General features: G+C 34.6%; 1 protein-coding gene across 1 annotated transcript in view; it reads right to left on the bottom strand.

The window, feature by feature from the left end:
- Window positions 1–6,174, bottom strand: part of ZNF804A (zinc finger protein 804A) — a 268,428-nt gene extending 262,254 nt beyond the window's left edge. The window contains exon 1 of the mRNA XM_081051688.1: window positions 5,629–6,174. Coding sequence (XP_080907814.1) covers window positions 5,629–5,739 — 111 coding nt within the window. The 5' untranslated portion in view covers window positions 5,740–6,174. The remainder of the gene's footprint in view (window positions 1–5,628) is intronic.
- Window positions 6,175–21,728: the final 15,554 nt, after the last annotated feature.

Raw genomic sequence — 21,728 nt, 5'->3', positions numbered from 1 at the left:
GGGTGTGTGTGTGAGTGAGCCCTGCTATGGAAGGATGTCCAGAGTGGGTTCCTGCCTTGTGCCCTGAGCTGGCAGGACAGGCTATGGCCACCCGGGAACCTGAACGGGAAGAAGTAGGCTGAAAAATAATGATCTTACTTGCTTGTATTCATTTTTCTTAAATGCATGTATAGCTCACATTTATTCCAATATTTAACATTAGAAGTGTTCTGAATCTTTATTTAGAAGTTTGGTGATATTTTTGTGACTATAAATAATGCTATAGGAACTCCACTCCTGTTTATATCAATTCACCTGTGGTAAAATTGGTTTCATTATACGTCATTTTGCTTAAGTCCCAGTTTCCAAGAACCTCTGGACAACATTAATTGAGGTCTTACTGTACTTGAGTAATTCATTGGTTTTACTTCTGATATTTCTGAACTTTTGACACATGGTACATACTAAACAAAATACCTCAGCAGCCTGAATTTGACAATGAATACAACCATGAGAAACCTTTGAATTAGGTGGTCCCCAAGGCTCTTGCTGATCTGTCTGTAGTTTCAATAAAAATGTAGTTGTAGTCATCAATAACTGTGAATACATTAGTCACTATTTGAATTTCAGCTATCAAAAATACCTTAATTATATATGATGAACTAACAAGGTATGTTGGAACCCTGGGTATCACTTAACAACATTTGCCTTGAAATACTGCTTACATTTTTTAAGTAGATCATCACACCGATAATTTAATTATTATTTTCCTTACTTGAATAGTGCAATGAAAATGCACATACTCTGAAATTTTGTGACAATAAAAAACAGTATAGCAAAGAATATATGACACCTTAAGTTCACAAAAGTGAGACATGAGATGATTTTTAATACTAAATGTATAATAGTTTAAAAGAAACTTGAAAGAAAAGACAACGACTGATTATGTGAACAAGTTCATAAAGTGGGAAAGTTTGAGAATGTGCTAAGATATCACTCTAATCCACCCTCACCTCTGACCTTTCTTGAGGATATTAATCTAACAATGACAATTTTTATCAGCATTAATTCAGCAACTGGTCTCATTAGTCTTATGCAAAATCTTAAATGTGCCTCATCAATGGGCTTCAATGAGAGGAGAAATCTCTCAAATTACATTCCTTGGAGATACAGAAATATGTAAGGGAATGACATGAATGATAATATCATATTAGATAATAATAATTAGAACAAAAGGACATATAGTATATTTCAAAGACCTTCCTAATTTTAGTGAGTTTCTGTATGTACAAAGGAAAAACTCAGAATTTTTTCAAACTTTTCAAAATGAGTACATATGAAAATGTTCTGAGTGACAAGAAACCTGCAAACATGTCAAAATATGTGAATACTTTTTCAACACACTCAAAATGAACAGGAGTATCTCTGAATACATCTTAACCCACACTATTTAGTGTATAATCCTTAGCACAGAGCCTGTGGAACCTAGAATAGTGCTTTCCAATCGAGGTGTCTCAATAAATCTGAATGAACTCAATTATGTTGAGAGCCCACTAATGAGTTAATTCTTCTTTTCTTGCCAAACCTGGTACTTAGTATATTAGAAATGGAGGGCAGCCTATAGAAACAGAGTTTAGGCCAGAGAGAAATCATTGATATTTGCATATTGAAGGATGAGAAATAAAATAAATTTGAACTCAAATTATTCTGTGAATATGGCATTATTTCTAAATACCTGGAAGCAAGTGGACAAGTAGTGTCTTTAAACAATGGATGACATCAATACCATCTCTTTTTCAATATGAATATTATCATAGCAATTCCTACAAATTCCATATAAATTAAAAAGGAAGTAAGTCTGGAGTCAGGAAATCTGCATTATAATATCAACTCACTGTATAAACTGAAAACTATCATTCATTCTTTTTGAATTCCATAGTCAGTAAAACAGATATAATGCTCTTATGAGATACAAAAATACTGACCAACTGATGAATGTAATGAACAAATTAGTAATGATTTCCAAAGTTCCAAAGAAAAACCCTAAATTCTATATTAAAAGTGATTAAATATATATTAAAAATTGTATTAAATATATATTTAAATGGTTTAAAATATAAAATTAAGCCGAATTAATTTTGTGGACCAATTGCAAAACAAAAGTATAACAAAATGTCTTTATCCAAAAAACAATTATATGCACAATGGTAGTTTGGGAAAATCTAAGGAAATAGAATGAGTATACATAAAAGGTAAACAATTCATCGCCATTAAACCATATAACTTATTCAAAATATTGAGGAGCACTAATAAAATAATAGCTTGTTTCTTATTCCATGGAATTAAAGCTACATCACAGATATGATGCTATTTATAACAGAAAACATGACAAGCAGAGAAACCTTTCTCTTTGCTTGTAAGACATTTCAAAACGAAAATTTGTTTATTTCCAGTTAAAATTGTCAAAAGAAATATATTTAAAAGCTCATGAATAGGGTCAAGATTAACAGGAGTAAACTTGAAGTACTTTTTAAAAATTTTATGTGTGAGTGGTCTAATAGGACCTATGGAAAGGACTTCACATTTTGAATATCTCCGCAATATGAGTGGCAGGATTACATTCTGGATTTAGGGTTAAAGCAATTAATCAATGTCATTGTAGCCAGTGTTTTATTCTATAAGTAATTTTATTCTCAAATAACTTCTAATTCATGAAATATCACTGTGTTCACAACTATAGGTTATCTTAAATCAGTTCAATGATTTTTTAAAGATTATAAAATCATTTTTTTTAATCTGAAGTTTTAAAATGTTTAAAATATCCATTAGTTATCCAGTGATTGAAAATAATTGGAACTTCTTTGGAAAAATCAAAATACCTTTTCCCTGAGTGATTTTGTGTTTTAAGTTGTGCTTTCCTGAAACAAAAAAAAAAACCACTGCAGATATTAAAATCCTTTTAATTTAATACATATTTCAAAAAGTAAGAATGTGTCAAAATCAGACAAGAAGGTAGAAAAGATCTCATAATTATTATTCTATGAACTGGGATAAAAACATGATAAACCATAAATTCTTACTCAAAAATATTCAAAATGTAGCAAATATACATTTTAAAGATAATTTTGTGTTTTTTATTAAGGTTGCTAATTCTGAGAAGTTTCAGGTTCAGTTTCCTATTTTTAGCTTATAGTAGTAACTTTTAGCTTATAATAAGTCCTCATGGAATCCTACGTGTTATAGAGAATACATTTTTATGTAACTATAAATGTCCGTGAAGAATAAATGTTCTTTAGTAAAAAAAAAAAAAAATTATGAAAATATTTAGAATCTCTTCTGTTATACTTAAAAATAGGCACAAGTCTCATTCGGTTCAATAATAAAATCATCAAAAGGAAACAAACATATGACATATATCACCTTGTTAAAGTAATAGTTTCAAATATTGTTGGACCATATATGAAAATCTACATTATTTCTGTCATTGTAACTCTCTTACATAGGAAATACAAACTTGGGCAGTTTATGAATTTAACTTGAAAGGATTAACTATGAAGCCCTGGTAAGCCCTTTTACTATAACTAAGAGAAATATGATAGGATCTATTTCTAAACCTTTTTATCTCAGTTTGCGCCTTCTGACATTTGTATATATTTACATTTATTCATCTCATAAAGGCAGTTCCTTTGTAACATCCATTTTAATCCCAAAGTTACACTGGCAAATCTAGGCTTTAACCTAGTCTTTGTTAATATGAATGATAAAGAACTCATCAATTTCAAACACACAAGAAAAAAATCAGCATAAGCAAGTTCAACCATGGTTAGAAAGCCAAGGTTGACTTAAGTATCAAGATTACCAAAACTTTAACAAGTTGAGGTCTGGCTATATATATATATATATATATATAATGAACTCTATTGTGTGGTTTTATAACCTAAGCCATTATTATAACTACGGAGATGAGATATTGTTCAATAAATTTGCCTTTTCCCATGTGTAAGACCTGATTAATAAACAAACCAGAGTACACTTCTTCAAAATGAAGGTCCCACCCCCCAAAAAAATAATATTTACCTTCTTAATGGTTGAGTTTTATAAATCAAGCTAGATTAATCTCAATAATTTCCTTAGCCTTGGCCTATTGCTCTATAGGCCAAGTACTGGAGTACTGGAGTACCGAGGTACATACTCCAGTAAGGAAGACCACAGAAGAGTATTTTCACTTTCTTTTGTTCAACAACAACAACAACAATCTTACCCAGAACAATAATAAAAGCAACAATCTAACTCTGCTTTTTTGAGTCTTAAATGAGCTGAGAGGAGGGGTCTAATAGATTCATGGAGGAAAAAACAATCCAATGCAGCATATCAATGTCAGAATTCACTTAAAACTTCTGATGAAAACTTTATCCTTCGAAAACATCACAGCAGATTTTTTAAAAGTATGTGGAATCATATTTTAAGCTACATAAACAAAAGTAGATTAAGAATATTGTATTTACATTTGAATTAATTGAGTCTGTCCTTAAACTTTTCCTCACTCAGGACAGGTAACCACTTTGTGAAAAAAAAGGGGGTAAGAAGGGGTGATGCTTGCTAATAGATTCAGAATTTAGTGATAAATACATTTGCATATTACCACCTTATTCTGGCTTTACTCTCCTTGCAGCACTTAGCCTAATGAGCCTTTCTCTATTTCTTTTTTTCCCCTTTACTGAAGTGTATACCTCTCAGGAGATACCAATACATGGGAGTCAGTTCTGCAGAGAGGTTTTGTAGGTAAGAGGGGTTTTGGAAGAAAAAGTAAGAGCTATCATCCAGCACTATCTCAATGCTCCACACGTTTTCTCCCACCAATCAGGAGTGCCCTTTCTACTAAGATGCTGAAAGATGAAGCTCTGTGGTCCATAGAGAACCTCCCAGCGACTGCATGGGTTCTGTTTGTCTAGTATGTTTCCTAGTGTCTCTGAATGTAACACAATGATCGCCCCTCACTTATTTCCAATTTCTTTTTCTTTTTTTTTTTTTTTTTTGAGTGAACGACACGGAGTCGACATGGAGTTCTGGAGCCACTCTATTAAGCTTAGCACTGACAACTTCTCACCAGACAAGTTTGCTTCCAGTCCTTCTGGAGACAGCCAGAATACACACTCCTTCTGAGACCATCACTCAATCCTGCCACTTGTTTCACACCACCAGCCACATGGTTCCCTGCCTCCATCAGAGGCACTCACATCCTCATTCACCTTCAGCTTCCTAAACTGAAAAAATGTTATGGGGTCACTTGGGGTTAAGGCTTTTCTTTTTCTTCCTTAAAAAGAGGTCCCACTGACATAATATGCTTCAAACACGGAGAAAGTGTGGGGATCTTCAGCATTATGGAGTAAGGTGGAGTCCGAAGCCTTACTGAAGTGTCAACCACAGCCAGGGAGTACAGCTTCCCTAAGATCCCGGCCTTTTTTCTAGACCTAATTCTCACCCTACTCCCACACGATAATTAAATGAATACATTATAAGCCAAATTGAATCGCGACACCTCCAAAATCGCATAGCAACCTCAATCCTCCCAATGCCCTTTTAGAAAGGAGACAGACAGACAGGGAAGAGAGAAGAGAGGAGAGAAGAGGGAGAGAGAGAAGTGATTACCAGAGTTTTGTTCCCGTTCTTGCTGAGAGGGCCCCGGAAAACTCCCTTGATGTTGCGAAAGTGTCCGTTGCTGAGATGCGTGGAGCTGATGACAATGTAGTAACACTCCATGGGGCAGCCGCCGCCTCCACGCCCCGAGCCGCCGCTTCCATGCACCCCGCGCCTGCAGCCGCAGCGCGCGGGAGCCGGGGAGGTGGGCGAGGGACCCGGAGGGAGGGCGAACGCCGCCCGGCTCGCTCGTCCTCCAGACGCGGGCTCACTACACCCCTGCGCCGCGCGCGCCTGGGCTCCCCCGCCTCCGCATGCTCGCCGCGCTCCCTCCCTCTCGGTGCCCGTTCCTCTCCGAATTCGCCTGGGGGCTCTGCGGGCTGGGGGCCGGCCGGGCAGCGGGCAGGCAGGACGGAGCGGAGCGGGAGTCAGTGCCCAAGCGGCGGCCGAGCGGAGCCGGGCAGCGGGAGCCGCCCGAGCGGCAGCGGCAGCGGCAGCGGCAGCGGCGGCGGTGACGGCCGTGGCGGCAGCATCCCCCGCGTTCGGTGCCCGCGCTCGGAGTTGCTGCTGCTGGCAGGCATGAGTGTTATTATAGTGAGCGGCGTTGCCGGTCCATTGCACTGAGCCAATGGCAGGGAGCCACTGGGCTGATACTGAGAGCTGTCAGAGGAGTACATCTGTCACCCGCTGCCTCCCCCCGTCCTCCCCCTCACCCCCCCCCCCGCCGCCGCCGCCGCCGCCGCCGCCGCCGCCGGGACCCGGCCGCGCGGGTCGGGGCGCGAATGGGAGAGCGCACCGAGCGGGGCGCCCCCCGCGCAGCGCAGCGGAGCGCCGCGGCCGCCGAGGGCGAGGGATGCGAGGCCAGCGCTGGCGGGAGGCGGAACGGCCGGCCGCCCAGAAGTGGGAGACTCCTATAAGGTGGGGGCGGAGGGGAACCTGAAGAGGCAGAGATTTCTTGCTGGGCAATCGGGGTTGGGGGAGGGGGCGAGGAGGGAATAAATAAATTAGTAATTCAATACCAAAAGCCAACCGTTTCCAACTGCAGCGTATGCTGGCAAGTGCCAGAGCTGCTGCTCTCTCGAGATAGTTACCCCATTGGGTTAGGCTTATTTTGTTTTATTTATTTGCAATATATTTTTAGTTTGGAGGCTGGGTCCTGCTCAGAATCTTAGAGAAAGAAAATACCTACCCCCCCCACACACACACACACCACCACCACCATCCATTCGTAGAGATCATAAGTGCTGATGTTGATATTTTTTGAGAGGGGTTGGGGGAGTTGTGGCGATGCGACTGGAAGTGAATAGAAGGAAAAAATAGGAACCCCTGGTTTATGGGTTCCTCGACCTGGCGGTCCCCCCACCCACCTCCCCTGAGAAGCTCGGCTCTTCTAAATCACCAAAGCTGAACGGAAAGGGATGCTTTGTCGCAAAGAAGCTGCTGCCACAAGCTTTCTTTGTATTTCTCTACAGTTCTTTCCCCACTACAGTGAGTGGTAGCGAACAAAAGCGTTCGCCTTAGAAGCGACCTGAATGGAAAATCTGCTAAGGAACTAATGGGCTCCTTACGGAAAATAGGGAATGGGGTCTGCGGCGTTCAGTTCCCTGAAGACAGATCATGGGGAGAGTTTTTAAGGAGCCAAGGCAGACGTGGGCCTGGAGGTGCCCTCCAGCCCTCCCTTTCACCCAGCTGATTTTCTCTTTGTGTAACTTTAACTTCTCTGAGGTTGTAGGGTGAGAGCACCCCATCAGGTATATATACGACTCATTAGTCTCACTTAAAAGGATCGATTAACAGACAGTGGGAGCCTGGGAGATGGTACCTTCAATGAATTTGCTGAAGGCTTTATTATCCTCTTGCCTTGAATGGCTTAATTGGTTAAAGCAGATTCCAGACATTCTAATGCTCCTGTGTCAGAGCAAATTGCATTTTGGTATATAAACTGTGTTTGTCTTGTTAATTTGGAAGTCAAGATTTCAAGACTTTCCCTATATATGGTGTCCCATATATACAATTTTATGTAGCAGTGATCTACAAACCATAGTATGATCCTTAAATAAATCCGCCAGTTTGATTTTACTCTTTGAAAGAGGAAAAGAGAGAAAAATATTTATGAGGGGCAATAGTTATTTGAGTAAATGATAACTTATAGGGGTAAAAAAGGGGAGTGCTAGATTCATATAAGGGAAATTTTCCTTGTGCCATTCTTCAATTTAAACAAAGGAAAAAAGTTAGTGTGCACTGATCAAAGCTCATGAAGAGTCAGAGTTATTTAGAGGTACTTGGCTAAATTTCTCAGATATCCACTTGGGGGAGTCTGGAAATCTTGAGAGAAAGAGCAAGAATTTACAAAACTTCTATACTCTGTGGAACAGATCACTTAATAATTTGTTAGAATTCAGTATGAACACAGTACTATTAGAAAAAAAATATTTAAATGGTCTCTACTAAATATTGTGTAGAAATTAAACCTATTTTTGACTCCTATCATTACAATTATTTTTTTTCGTATACTTTGAAGATGGAGACATTCTCTATACACATCACTTTGGAAATAGCTAATGACCCATATGATTGTCATTATGTCTTTTAAAGTTATGGAAATTTGCACTTTAATTAAAGAGGAGATAAAATCTTTACTATTACTGAACCAAACCATGAAATCTTCTAAGGAAATGGAAGATATCTCATATGTGAAAGGATCAGATAATGTAGTTTTCTTGTGTTTGCAAGTCATAATACTCTACACTAGGTTTTTGCAATATTTTTCTCTCAAAATACTTCTGACAAAATATTCAGATCTCTATCTACAATATAAAGCTCACTTTCCAATTCAGGAAACAGGAACCATAGTTACATTAATTGTCCAATGGAACAGAGTATCACCTATATAGAACGTCATATTGTGTTTCTAGTGGCAAAGTTTATATATTATAAATATAATGTATGTTATGATACATATGTGTATGTCATAAAATAAACTTTAATAAAATATCTTAAGGATCTCTGAAAAGAGTCACTTTACTGTTAGAATAGTCTACCTTTGCCACTTATATGTTTGATGATATGATGGGGTAGCTTTAGACTATTACATCTAAGCCTACAGTAAACACAACATAATTTTGCTGCTAATAACACGAAGGATGCTGACAGTTAAAAAGGAATGTAGATATCTTTTTGCATAAAATTTATCTTCATTATTTCTCTACACATGAAGTACTCTATCTCAAAATTATCTAATACTAAGTATAATCAACAAGATGCTATACCACAGTCAATATATATAAAATAAATGTAATATCCTTATTTTTCATCCTATTGAAAAATTAAGGACACTGATGATGGCATATTTTATACATTGAAAAGCTGAAATATCCTTAAAATACAGAATTACAAAAAGAAAAACAACACATACTGGTTACATAAATCAATTGATTTCATGGAAGCCAAAATACTTTACATTATAAGCATTATTTTGGAGATTTCCAGCATGATAAGATTTTTACATGCTAGAAATGAAAAGGAAAGTACCAAATTGTCTCAGTTTCAAATTTTCTAAGTTTTCAATTCTATCCAGCTGCTTCTAATGAACAAAATGTTAGTGAGTGTATTATTGGAAATAGGGTGCTTAACTGCTATCAGAGTACAAAAATAAAATTGAATGTTCATGGCAAGTCACAAGTAATGATAGGATTAGGCAGGTCAAAGGATACAATGGCTGGGAGACTATTTAGACAAGAAAATTCAATGAGGTATGACAAATAAAAGTAATCAGAGGTCAAATTCTAGATCCAGAAAATGCAGGAAATTTGATCCATAAAATAGGATCCATAAAATAGGAAGGCATAGTAGTTTGAGGTCTGAATCCAAGGACTAGAAATTCATTAGAATAGAAAAATAGATAGGTCTGGAATTTCCAGTTAGGTGAATGCAGATATTTAGAATGATAATGGATTTGGGGGAAAGGGAAGGGAGGGAAAGGTAAAAGTGCCTCAATATCAGAATTCAGGGATGCTAGACAAAAAATTGTGCCCTGATAAGTAGAGCTGAGATTCTTTCCTCATAGTTATTACAGTGTTATTAAAAATGCAAAAGCGAAAAAAAATGCAAAAGCAATAGAGGCCTCACAGGTTTATAATCACGGGTAGATAAAGGTGCTAGTTCCTTGCAAGCTTCTATAAATTTTCAAAACTCTCAAGTAAAATGTGATGAACAACATAACATAAGATTTCCTCATTGGGTGTAGAAATAGCTAGTATGTTCACTCTAATGAAATACATGTGGAGTGGAGTGTGATGGATGTGATTTATTTTCCCATATGTGATTGTGTTATGTTGAAGCATAGAAATGTTATTTTTACAAGTAATTGTTACGATTGATGGGTTAAATGACTGATCTATTATATTTTCAATAAATACTTGAGGTATTTTTCAAGTGTCTGGTTTACACTGTTTATTTGTCAATTTCAGGATGACAATATAGGCATTATTTTTTAGCTGCAAAACATTTTGTTCAAATGAAGCCTTATACTACATAAACTGACCCCACTAAAGCTTGGAGTTAGGACCCAGAGTTCCCCAAATAAAAGGCTCAGCATTCTAAGAAGCCGATTTTAAAGTCCACTGATCTAAGAAATATAGAAGGATCATCGAGAAATTGTTGCTGAACTGAAAAAGTTTATGCAATTGAATGTCTTAAGAGGTGTAGATATTCATTTACCATGAGTTAAAAGTAAAATATTCAGTCAAAAAAGTATTTATCACAATGTCCAATTATTTTTGTTTGTTTGTATTATTTTGGTTTATTTTGTCTTTTAAAATTGGTATCCAGATTTTTTTCTGAACTGAGGCAGCAATAACTGACATACCAACCAGATTTTTAAAATAGCAATGTTGAAATTTGAAAAATGTCAAAATTATAGGGAAAATATTGCTAAAGGGCTGAGAAAATATTGCTAAAGGGCTGAGGGTCCAAATGACAAAATGTAGCACTGAATATTAAGATACTTTAATCAAAAAACGTTTAATTCTTCAACTTAAGTAATTAAAAAAAGAAACACCTGTTATGACACACTGTGGCTTTGTGACTGTGGCTTAGTCTAAAGCTATTATACAGCACAGCCATGCTATTACTAATGAAGAACTATGTTAGAATAGCACATAGCTGAGTTGTCATATACTTTATTGAAAAGATAAAGGAGCATCTAGAAATATTCTAGGATATTAACTAAGATAATTTAAATAAAATTAAAACTATTAAAATAATGTCAGATCGCATGCACACATGAATACACACACACACACACACATACACTCACACACTCACAAAATAAAACACAAAAGTAATCAGAGTCAAGAGCAGGAGAAAGGGTCCAACCAGGACAAAACAGGTAGCTGCAATCCAACTTGCATTTTTCATGCAAATATAATAGATGCAAAAGCTGTGGAGAAAAATCATGCTTGAGCCAGAAGATCTATGTCAAGCTGGATGGCTTCTAGGTCCTACAAGAAACTGATAGTGAAGGACACAGGATCTAGAGATAGGCCATTGAAGAGTCAGCCAGTCACCTACAAAATTCCATCCTAGAGTAATGAAGAAAGTAGTATGTGGATAGTCGAGGCAGAACAAAATGAATACTCATTAGGATATTAGCAGCGCTAATATCAGGATCCTCTTTTTAACTTCCCATCAAAGCACACAAAACAAAAACAATAAAAAACAAATTAATTCAAACTAGCAAATACTCCAAATACTGAATCATGATGCTGACCGAAAGGTGAAGAAGTATTGATTTACCCCCATTTTACACCTTTGATTTGGGTTAAAAATGTACAGTTAGATTTCCTGTGAGATGTGCTAAATTAATTAATTAACCTCTAAGTAAACAATGGTGAATGCTATTTTGAAATTTCCAGGATGAAAAGTAAAAGTATCTAAAACATCTTTCAGCTATCACTCTAAAAAGAAGGAGGGTGAGTTTTCTCCTCAAGTTTTCCTTTGCAATGTTACATAAACTCTTCAAAGGTTTCTGTTTGCTTAATGGAGAAAACATTTTGACATAATATTTCCATATAAAGAAAATGTATCATTCATTCAACATTGCAATAAAAAAAATTAATTTATGCAAGAGTATAATAGCCCATTGATTAACCCAGAAATACAAGACAGTTCAATATCAGGAATCAAGCAATATATTGCATCAAAAGGTCAAATAAGAATATACTTTTGTATAATGCAACATCATCCGTAAGAGATTTGCTAATGGAAACATCATTTAAATATAATCTAGTTGCTGTTATGGAATTTAGGACATATAATTTACCATACTGTTAAGAAATAATTTACCTGCCATTGTTAGGGATTTAAGTGTTCTAGTTAAGTGAGTTTTCAATACCTTTAAAAATTTAAAAACTTATTAATTTTAACTATATTACATACTTCACTGACTTAGTAAACAGAGTATTCTAATAAAAATTGCTAGGTTAATAACTTTAGAGTTATTACTATGAATATCAATTACTATGCTGTATTACAATGACAACGTAGGACTGTTTTTTGAAGACCTAACTGTGAGCTGCTCTTTAAGATAAACACACTTTGGTGGAAGGCTGAGAAATGTATGTTTGATGCTACATGTGAGTTATCCTTTCTCCTGTGTTGCTCTCTTGAGTGCACTGTCAGTTCAGAATGGGTATATTTATGTTTCTTCCTCTGTTCTCAAACCTGGTGATCTAAAATTTTAAGGGGAAAAAAAAACTAATGGCTTTCACAAGCAAACAAAACTGTAATAATTTTTAAATGCACTTTCTAATTTTAAAATACATTTTCATTTATAGAAGAATTACAAAGATAACATAGATTTCCCTATACATCACACACCCAATTCTTTTATTACTAACATCTTATAGTATATGGTCTCGGTGTCACGATTAATGAATAGATACTGATACATTTTTATCAATTAAAGTCTATACTTTATCCAGATAGCCTTAATTTTAACCTTGTTTCTTTTTACTATTCCAGGATCCTATCCAGGATACCATATTACACTTAGTTATCACGTTTTCTTGGCTGTGTCAGTTTATCATTCTGGTCAGTTGTTTGGGAGAATGTTTTAAATCACGATTTGTCTGATATATTTCTAATGATTGGACTGGGATTATGGGTTTGAGGGAGGAAGACCACAGTGGTAAATTGACATTCTCATCACATTTTTTATCAAGAGTATATTCTATCAACATGAATTTTCACTGTTAATGTTGACCTTGATCACCTGGTTGAGGTAGTGTTTCTTAGATTTTTCCACTGTAAAGTTACTTTTTTTTTTTTTTTGTCCCTTTCCATTGTGTGCTCTTTGGAAGAAAATCACTAAGAACATCCCACACTTAAAGGACTGGGGATTTATGTTCTATCTCCTTAAGGGGGGAGTGTCTACACAAATTATTTTCAGTCCCTTGGCATGGAAGATTTATTTATTCTCTCCCAATTATTCAAGCATTCATTTATATGAGTATAGATTTATGGATATACATTTTGTACTTTGACTATAATGCAATACTACTTTATGTATACTGTTATACAAATTGTTTCCCCATAGTCTCTTGGGAACTCTTTCAGTGGGTCCTGTGTCCCTCTGATACACCTGTGCTGTTCTGGGGTTTATTTATTTAGTTAGTTATTTCAGTGTTTCCCTGTATTCTTGCACTTCAAAATGTTCTAAGGTTATCTTGTATATTTGCCACTGCAATGCCCAAATCAACCATTAATCCAAGAGTGCTGGTTCTTTTTATTAGAGGATGCTATTAGAAAGCAAGACCTGGACACTAGGTGTGACGATTGCTACTGGAATGACATTTCTTCTAGGCTTTTCAGCTGACATATAGAGCAAGGACATATAGGTATGTATACTAACCCATGTATATACTAATATCTATGAATAATTGTGTATGTAACCATTGGTAGCTATATTATACTAAAGAGTTCATGCTGGTGTCTCCATTTCTAATCCATTGCTACATGGAATTCTTTGCTTATTTGTAACCTCCCACTCCAACAATAAGAAACCTAGTACCCACCATTTGCCATCCCATTACTTAGTTGTTCAATTCCAGTATACATATATAATTGTTTCAGAGTTATTGACCCTTACTCCAATTGTAAACAACTTTATCAACTAGAATACAGTGTTTATGTATAGTTAATTTTGACTTTAGTCCTAGAGATTCAATTTATTTCCAAAATTACTTAGGTAACCATCTATTTTCCCACATGATTTAGTGAGGATTTTTCATACATTTATAACACATTTCTTTGTCACACTAGGCATTTCATCCTGGGATCTCCAACCTCCTAAATGATTTATAAATTTCATACATTAAAGTTCATTCTTTGTTCTATAAAGTTTTATGAGACAAATACTGTCATGTATCCAACATTAGAGTATTTTACAGAATGATTTCATCTTCCTAAAAATCTCTATTGCTTCATGAATTGAAGTCTTTTCCCACCCATATTCCCTGGAAACCTGAATTTATTATCTCTGTATTATTCACCTTTTCCAGAATGTCAGATAAATTGAATGACAGAGTACATAGCCTTTTAAGACTGGCTTCTTTCACTTAGCAATATGCATTTTAGATTCATCCATGTCTTTGCATGGCTCGATAGCCATTCCCTGTTACCACAAAATAATATTGTGTGTATGAATATATCACAGTTTGTTTATCCATACACCCACTGAAAGTCATCTTGATTGTTTCCAGTTTTTGTCAATTATGAATAAAGCTGTTATAAACATTCTTATGCAGGTTTTTGTGTGGACATAAGTTTTCGAATCAACTGGACAAATAGCTAGGATTATTCCATAAATGTCAATTAATTCAAGTAGATTAATAGTGCTGTTCCACTCGTCTACATTCTTAGTGATTTTCTGTCTGCTTGATCTATCAATTACTGAAGGAAAGATTTTGAAGTCTCCAACTGTAAGAGTGAATTTGTTTATTTCTCCCTTCAGTTCTATCAATGTGTTTCACATATTTTGACACTCTGAAGTTAGTTGCATATATGCATAGGGTTGTTTTGTCTTCTTGGATAATAGAGTCCTTTATGTAACACCCCTTTCTGTCCCTGATAACTTTTCTTGTTCTGAAGTCTACTTTGTCTGAAATTAATACAGCTATACTAGCTTTCTTTTGATTTGTGTTATCATGTTACATCTTTATCTCTTTACTTTTAAGGTACCAGACTATGTACTTAAAGTGGGTTTCTTCTAGACAATATGTAGTGTATTCTTGCTTTTTTAAAGCAATGATAATCTATTTAAATTATTTTTATATATTTGGGTTAATATCTACCATCTTTGTTAGTGTTTTCCATTTGTTGCATTTACTCCTTGTTTATTTTTTCCTCTTTTTCTTCCTTCTCTGATTTTAACTAGCATTTTATGATTACATTTTATCTTATCTCATTATACTAAGTATATTTCCTTCTAAATTTTTCCCACTAATTACAAATCCAATGGTAAAATTCTTCTTTCTTTATATAGATCCACACTTCTGATCTATATCATTTTTCTCTGCCTGAAAACTTTTTTTTTTTTTTACCATTTCTTGCAGAGAAGGTTAGTTGGCAATTAATTTTTGTATGTCTCAGAGGATTTTTGTTTCTCTTTCACTTTGAAGGACAATTTTTCTCTTTATAGAATTCTAGATCAGCGATCTTTCCCTCCATTTTCTTTTGTCTTGCTTAATTTTTCATGAGAAGTTCACTGTAATTCTTATTCTTGTACCTCTATAAAAGAGTCCTCCATCCTCTGATTCTTTAAAACAAAACAAAACAAAACAAAAACCCTTGTCATTGGGTTACTGGAGTTTTCATATAATATGCCTAAGTCTGTTGATTGTTGGTATATATTCTACTTGGTTTCCTTCTTTGGACTTCACTTACCTGGAGTTTGGCTTGATGTCTGTCATTAATTTTGGAAAATCCTCAGTCATTATTATTTAAAATGTTTCTTATGCTTTCTTCTCTCTTTGCTCTCTTTCTGGTGTTTCAATTACATAGTTATATTTCTTGATAAAACAATTCTACAAGTCTTGGATGTTCTGTTCTATATATTCTTATATTGTGTTTTTCTACACGCACTTTAGTTTGAGAAATTTCTATTGACCTATCTTCATGGTCTCTCATTGTTTTGTGAGCTGTGTTTAGTCTACTGATGAGCCCATCAGAGATAGTCATCATTTTTGTAAGTGTTTTTCATTTCTATCATTTCCTTTTGGTTTTTCCTTAGTATTTCCATCTCTCTAATTATGCATATGTCTATTTTTCCACTACAGACTTTAACATATTTGTCATAGTTATTTTATTTAATTTTCTCAAATTTATTGAAATATAATTGACAAATAAAAACTGTATATAACTAACATGTACAATGTGATGATTTGATATACCTATATGTTGGTTACCATAATCAAGCTAATTTAACACATTCATCACCTCACACAGTTTCCATTTTTTTTGGTGTGGTGATATCATAGTTATTTTAAATCCCCTGATAATTCTTATATCTGTGCCATATCTGAATCTGTGTCTTATTATTGCTGTTTCTTTGAAGTGGGTGTATTATTATTTTTTTGTCTTTTTGACATGCTTTGGCATGATTTCTGTTGTTGTTTTGTTGAAATCCAGGCATGTTATAATGTCTAGTAATAGGTAATATCAGCTAATAGGAATTGAGGTAAATAGGCCTTTAGTGTGAGCATTTATGTTAATGGCTAGGAGTTGGGCTGTGTTTAATGTTTGCTGTAATTACCTACGGGTTGCTATGGGGACGCTATTCCTCTAGTGTCCATGGTTTTGTCTCACCTCCTCCTTTTAGGCTTCCCTAAGTAATCCTTCTCAGAAAGTCTGCATCTTGCAGCTTTTAAAGCTATAATTTATTGTTCTTCTGCTGGAGCACTCCCTGTGGGTGTGTGGTGGTAAGATGGGGAGAAAGAAAAGATTTCTATAAGTTTTCATTTAAATCTCCATCTTTTAGTGAACCTGTGATTCAGGGATCTGACCTTCACAAGTGTTTCTTCAGGGATACGGGTTTAGTTTGTCTTTCCCCCTACTCCCTTACTAGGCTACCCCCTGCTCCCTTACTAGTGTTCCCAATATAGTTTCTTGAAACTCTAATCGTTGCTGACTATTCGCTGCTTCCTTATGCGATATTAGAAGAGTAGAGGGGGATGCAGTGGGAGACATGCCCTTCTCCAGGGAGTTCTAGTAAATTATTTTTCCTTAGAGAGTGGGCTTTTGTTACAGAGAAGACTCTGTGTGTTTCACAATTATTACTCTTTTGCTCCCCATTTTAGTTCCACAGGGAAATCTTTCTCAGATTCTCATCCTGAGAACTGGTGGAATTATTAAAGATAAGGCCTATAAAAGTATGAGGGCCTTCCTATGACTGCAGGACCCCACAAGTTTCCCACTCTTAAGCTAGTCTACACTCTGTCACACTTCAGTGGCCTGTGACAATTACTATTTAAGTGTTACTGCCAATTTATGGCTCGAGTGTTTTATTTTTTTTCTTCAGGTAAGCAGATCTCAGTTGTGACTCTGAATGCATCTCCCACTCCATTTTTCAGGTTGATGATTTGCCCTGCAATCTCATTTCTCTGATGGGTCTGAGAAAAGTCAGATATTGTTTTTCATTTTTAGTTTTCTTAGCTTAACCTTGTTGTAAAAATGGATATGCTAACTTCCACACTCTTCACACATTGGAACTGAAGCAAGAAATCTGTTGTTTTTTATTTTACAATTCTATACCATGTTACTTGAATGACTAAGATATGTGTATTGTGCTGAAGGGGATAAGTTGGGGCATGGCAAAAATGTTTACAGTATCAGGAAAAGGAGTTATGATATATATTTTTCATTGAATTTTAAAGTCTTTTGACTCAATTTTCAGAGAATAGTCATTCTGTTGCAATGGGAATTGCCAAAGTCTAATCATCAAAAGCATACACTGTAATGGAATATATAATTTTACATAAAAAGTTCACCTGCAAAGAATAAAAGAAAATACACACAAAATTAAACAATTTCACTAAGATTCCCCCCCCCCCCCCAAAAAGGGCTTGAATATCTCCAGGGATATGAAGAGCAATTGGATGACATTGGCATATCTTCTTTGAGTATAAATTTTGCTGGAAGGTTTGGTGAAACTCTATAATAAAACATGATGAATATTACGTACTAAAGAAGTAGAAAACTTAAAGTAAACATTAGAAATAAGACGTGAGCCCAGGCAAATCGATTACTTTAAGAGGTGTTGCTCAGATCCTTAGTGTACACTTGACTCCCCTTTGTTATTAATTGCATTTTGATGGAAATTTTGTAGAGTATTAGTCTATAAAATTATAATAGAAAATATATTGATAGATTATTTTTCAGATGAAGTTTCTTAAATTTTTCCAACTACCCTCTCACTCTTTGCCTCTCCCCTAAATTCTCATTTTTACTCTAGAAGAGAGTGGAATTTATAAAATTATTTTAGGATCATGATTTTAAAAAGCCAAAATATGCATCCACATCACCCATGGCTTCTTGCCAGTTATGCCTCTTGAAAGCGTCCTAATCGAATATTTTGTTTAACATCTCAATTCCTTACAGAATATTAAACATGTAAAATCAATTTTTTTTTAACTTTTAAATTATCAATTTATTTGTTGGTTGAAATACACAATAGACATAAGATACTATAACCAGTGACACCCCAATTGAGATGCCCCTCACTTGTTCTGTTATGCAAACATTTTTCCACACTGAGATTACTGGTAGAGTCCTTAAACTTTTGCTATCTATAAAAATATCATAAAAACATTCTTGAATTTTATCTACTGAGGAATGAAAGAAAAGAGTTTAATGACTGGAGCAAGAACAGGACACTCTTTTCCTGGTATTTTGGTGCTTCTCAAGATTCAATTATTGAACTTTTTATTGTTTACTAAAAAGAGATATGCAATTCAATTTTCTTTTGTTTGTTTCTTGTTCCTTATTATTGATAGAATCTAGGGAGGGAACACTCTATCAGTATCCTCATATCCAAGCCTTCAAATAAATTAAAAAATATATTGGCTTTTATAAACCTGTGTATGTTTTACAATTTATTTAATTTTCTTTTTACTATTTTATTGAACTTTTATGTTAACCTTTAAAAAGTGTAATAAAACCATTTTCAGTTCTAAACAATTGTCTCTTTAAACATTCTAGAATACTTATGAGCATGATATTAAAAATTTACAAAAATGTTTGTACACGAGATACATTCCTTTTGAGGAGTGACCGTTCCTTTTGTAGGTATGTTTAGAACTAGTAGTTTTTAATAAATTATGTGGCCTAGTAGTCCTAGGATTAGATAAGGACCTCTGAAGTGGAATTCTAGAAGAACGAAGCTTCTAGCACATGTCCTTGGTAAAAGAGACTGAAACTTTCTTGCATTTGTTTTATTAAAAAAAAAAAAAACAGGCACAAAATGGAGTCACTTTTGCTAAGCCCACGTCACCAAACCAATACTTAGTACCTAACCTAATGGCTATTTTGACCTTCCCCAAGAATGCACTTTTAACAGGTCAGTCGGGAATTTTTTGGTTAGCATCAATGAGGTAATCTGCAACATAGGCCCTTTCCATCTTCCAAAGGAAGATAAGGTAATCTACTCTGTCTTTATCCCGTTTTCCTTCTATTTGTGTAAGTCTTTCATTTTGTACAGCTTCTCAGAGCTCCTTTTTACTTGTTAAATGGGATACTGCCCGACTCATGAATCATTTAATAAAGTCAATTAGATCTTCAAATTTACTCAGTTGAATTTTTAAATAATAGCTTAGGAACCATAAGCACTGGTATCGTTTTATAATAACAAATTTTAACCATTATATTTTATGTGTGAATATCAAGGACACAAATAAACAATTATTAAATTCTGTTTCTTGTGCATTGTATAGGTTCTGGGAACTTCTTAAGGCTATAATAGACATGATGCTAAAAGAATCTTACTACAAATTTTACTACAAGTAGGTCAATATTTAGCAGAGAGTAAATTAGTCAAGACAAAGAGTCATTATTTGAGTTTAAATGGTTTGTGGATATACCTAGCAATAACAGAGAGAAAGTGCAATTGAATCTAAACATTATGATGGATTAGAACTGGGGAAAAAATACAATTCTGGAATTATTTCCTAATCCAGAGTATAACTGCATAAAACAAATGAGAGTTTTCTTTCTAGGACACAGGGTTGTTACTTAGTCATTATATTAATTTCAAAGGAATGCTAAAGCTGCGATAGTCTTTTGATGTGTCAACTTGGCTAGTCTATAGTTCTCAGTTATTCAAACAATAATCTACATGTTGATGTGAAGGTATTTTGTGCACATGATTAGAGTTTATAGGTCATCTGGTAGACCTGATTCTTTCGGTTGAAAAGCATTAAGAGTAGAGCTGAGGCTTCCCTGATAAATTTTGCCTATAGACAGTAACTTCAACCCATAACTGAGAGTTCTACTCTGTCCTTCCTGATGGCCTGTTCTCTGGATTATGAATTTGTGTAGCCAGCCCCACAGTTGCTTAAGCCAACTAAATGCAATGAATCTCTTAATATGTATTTTCTTCTGGTTCTCTCTCTCTTTTTGTTTCTTTTGAACCCTGAAAAACCACTATAAAAACAAATTATATATATTAAACACATGGTAAATATCAATTTAAATTTTGTAGTTAATAATCAATATTATTAAATACTCTTTTTATTATGACTTCTAAAACAAACATTGTAAAATAACAAAGATGTTTCTTTTGTTTTACATTTCTTTCACTGAGGTATAATGTTCATAGAGTAAATTTACTCTATTTTTGTGTGTGTACAGTTCCATAGCTTTTGGAAAATGCATAAAGTAGTATAATCACTACTAACATAAAATTGTACATTCAAAAATTTTCCCTGTCCTTTCTCAGTCACTCTCACAGTAACAGCCTTTAAAAACCATTGATCTGTTTTCTGTTCTTATAATTGTGCCTTCTCAGGAAATGTTATAAATGATATAATATAACATGTCATATTTTATAGCTGTATTATTTTACTTGAAATAAATCAGTGGTTTATTCATATTGTTGTGCATATTAGTTCTTTTCTATTTTATTGTAGAGTAGTGTTACATTGCATGGATGTACCACAGTTTATTTAGGCATTCTCTAGTTGATATTTCAGTTGTTTCAAATTTTTTGTTTATTAAAAATCCACCTTAGTAAATTGGATTTTTTTCCATCTTTTATTGAATGTATTCATTTAAACATTATTTAACAAACTCCTGTTTTGCGAATGGGTTTATGGTTTTGGGGATAAGACAATGTATAAGGAAGTGACAATTTTAGCTCTACAAGTTTATAAACTTGTGATAAAGATAAATAATTAGACAATGACTTTGAATGTAGTAGATACATAGGTACATGAAAGATCATGTGGCTGTAGCAATTAGTGTAATTTGTGGAATCGGGGAATAATTTCTAAATTTTGTGACCTTTAATTTGATGCCTGAAGAATCCAGACATGAGTCCTAATATCAGCAAATCATAGTTTAATTCTTGGTCCTGCCAAATAATATTTTGTCAAGTCCTGAAAACTTACTGGATCTTAGATTGTTTATTTGTAAAAGAAAAGCATTGAATAAGATTAATTTAGTAGTTCCTTTAAAGCTCTAAATTTTTATATTATTTTATAAATCTATTATGTGGTTAATAAATTAAATGTGTACTCAAAATGTTTTTGTCAATAAAAAGTAGTATAAATTTAGAACTTAAAAAGAATGCTACTAAATTTCTATAAAAATTAGTAAATCAAATTTTAGTGAGTTACAGATCTTTGAACTGAATTCAACTTTTGAATCCTTACCTTCTCAGTTGGTTCATTGATTATTTGATTGACAGATGTTCATGCACAACTATTTAGGGTAATTGGTTTTCTAGGCTTTTAAAAATTTCTTCCCAGAAAAACAAAAATTAGTACGACCTTAAACTAAACTCTGAATCAAATCCTAAAGTAATGAAATTGAGGGGAGAGGTTATTATGATTATAGGG

The sequence above is a fragment of the Rhinolophus hipposideros genome (genome assembly GCF_964194185.1).
Source record: "Rhinolophus hipposideros genome assembly, chromosome: 6".
In the NCBI taxonomy this organism is placed as follows: Eukaryota; Metazoa; Chordata; class Mammalia; order Chiroptera; family Rhinolophidae; genus Rhinolophus; species Rhinolophus hipposideros.
Note: the sequence above shows the minus strand (reverse complement) of the source record. Positions and strands in the feature narration are given on the sequence as shown.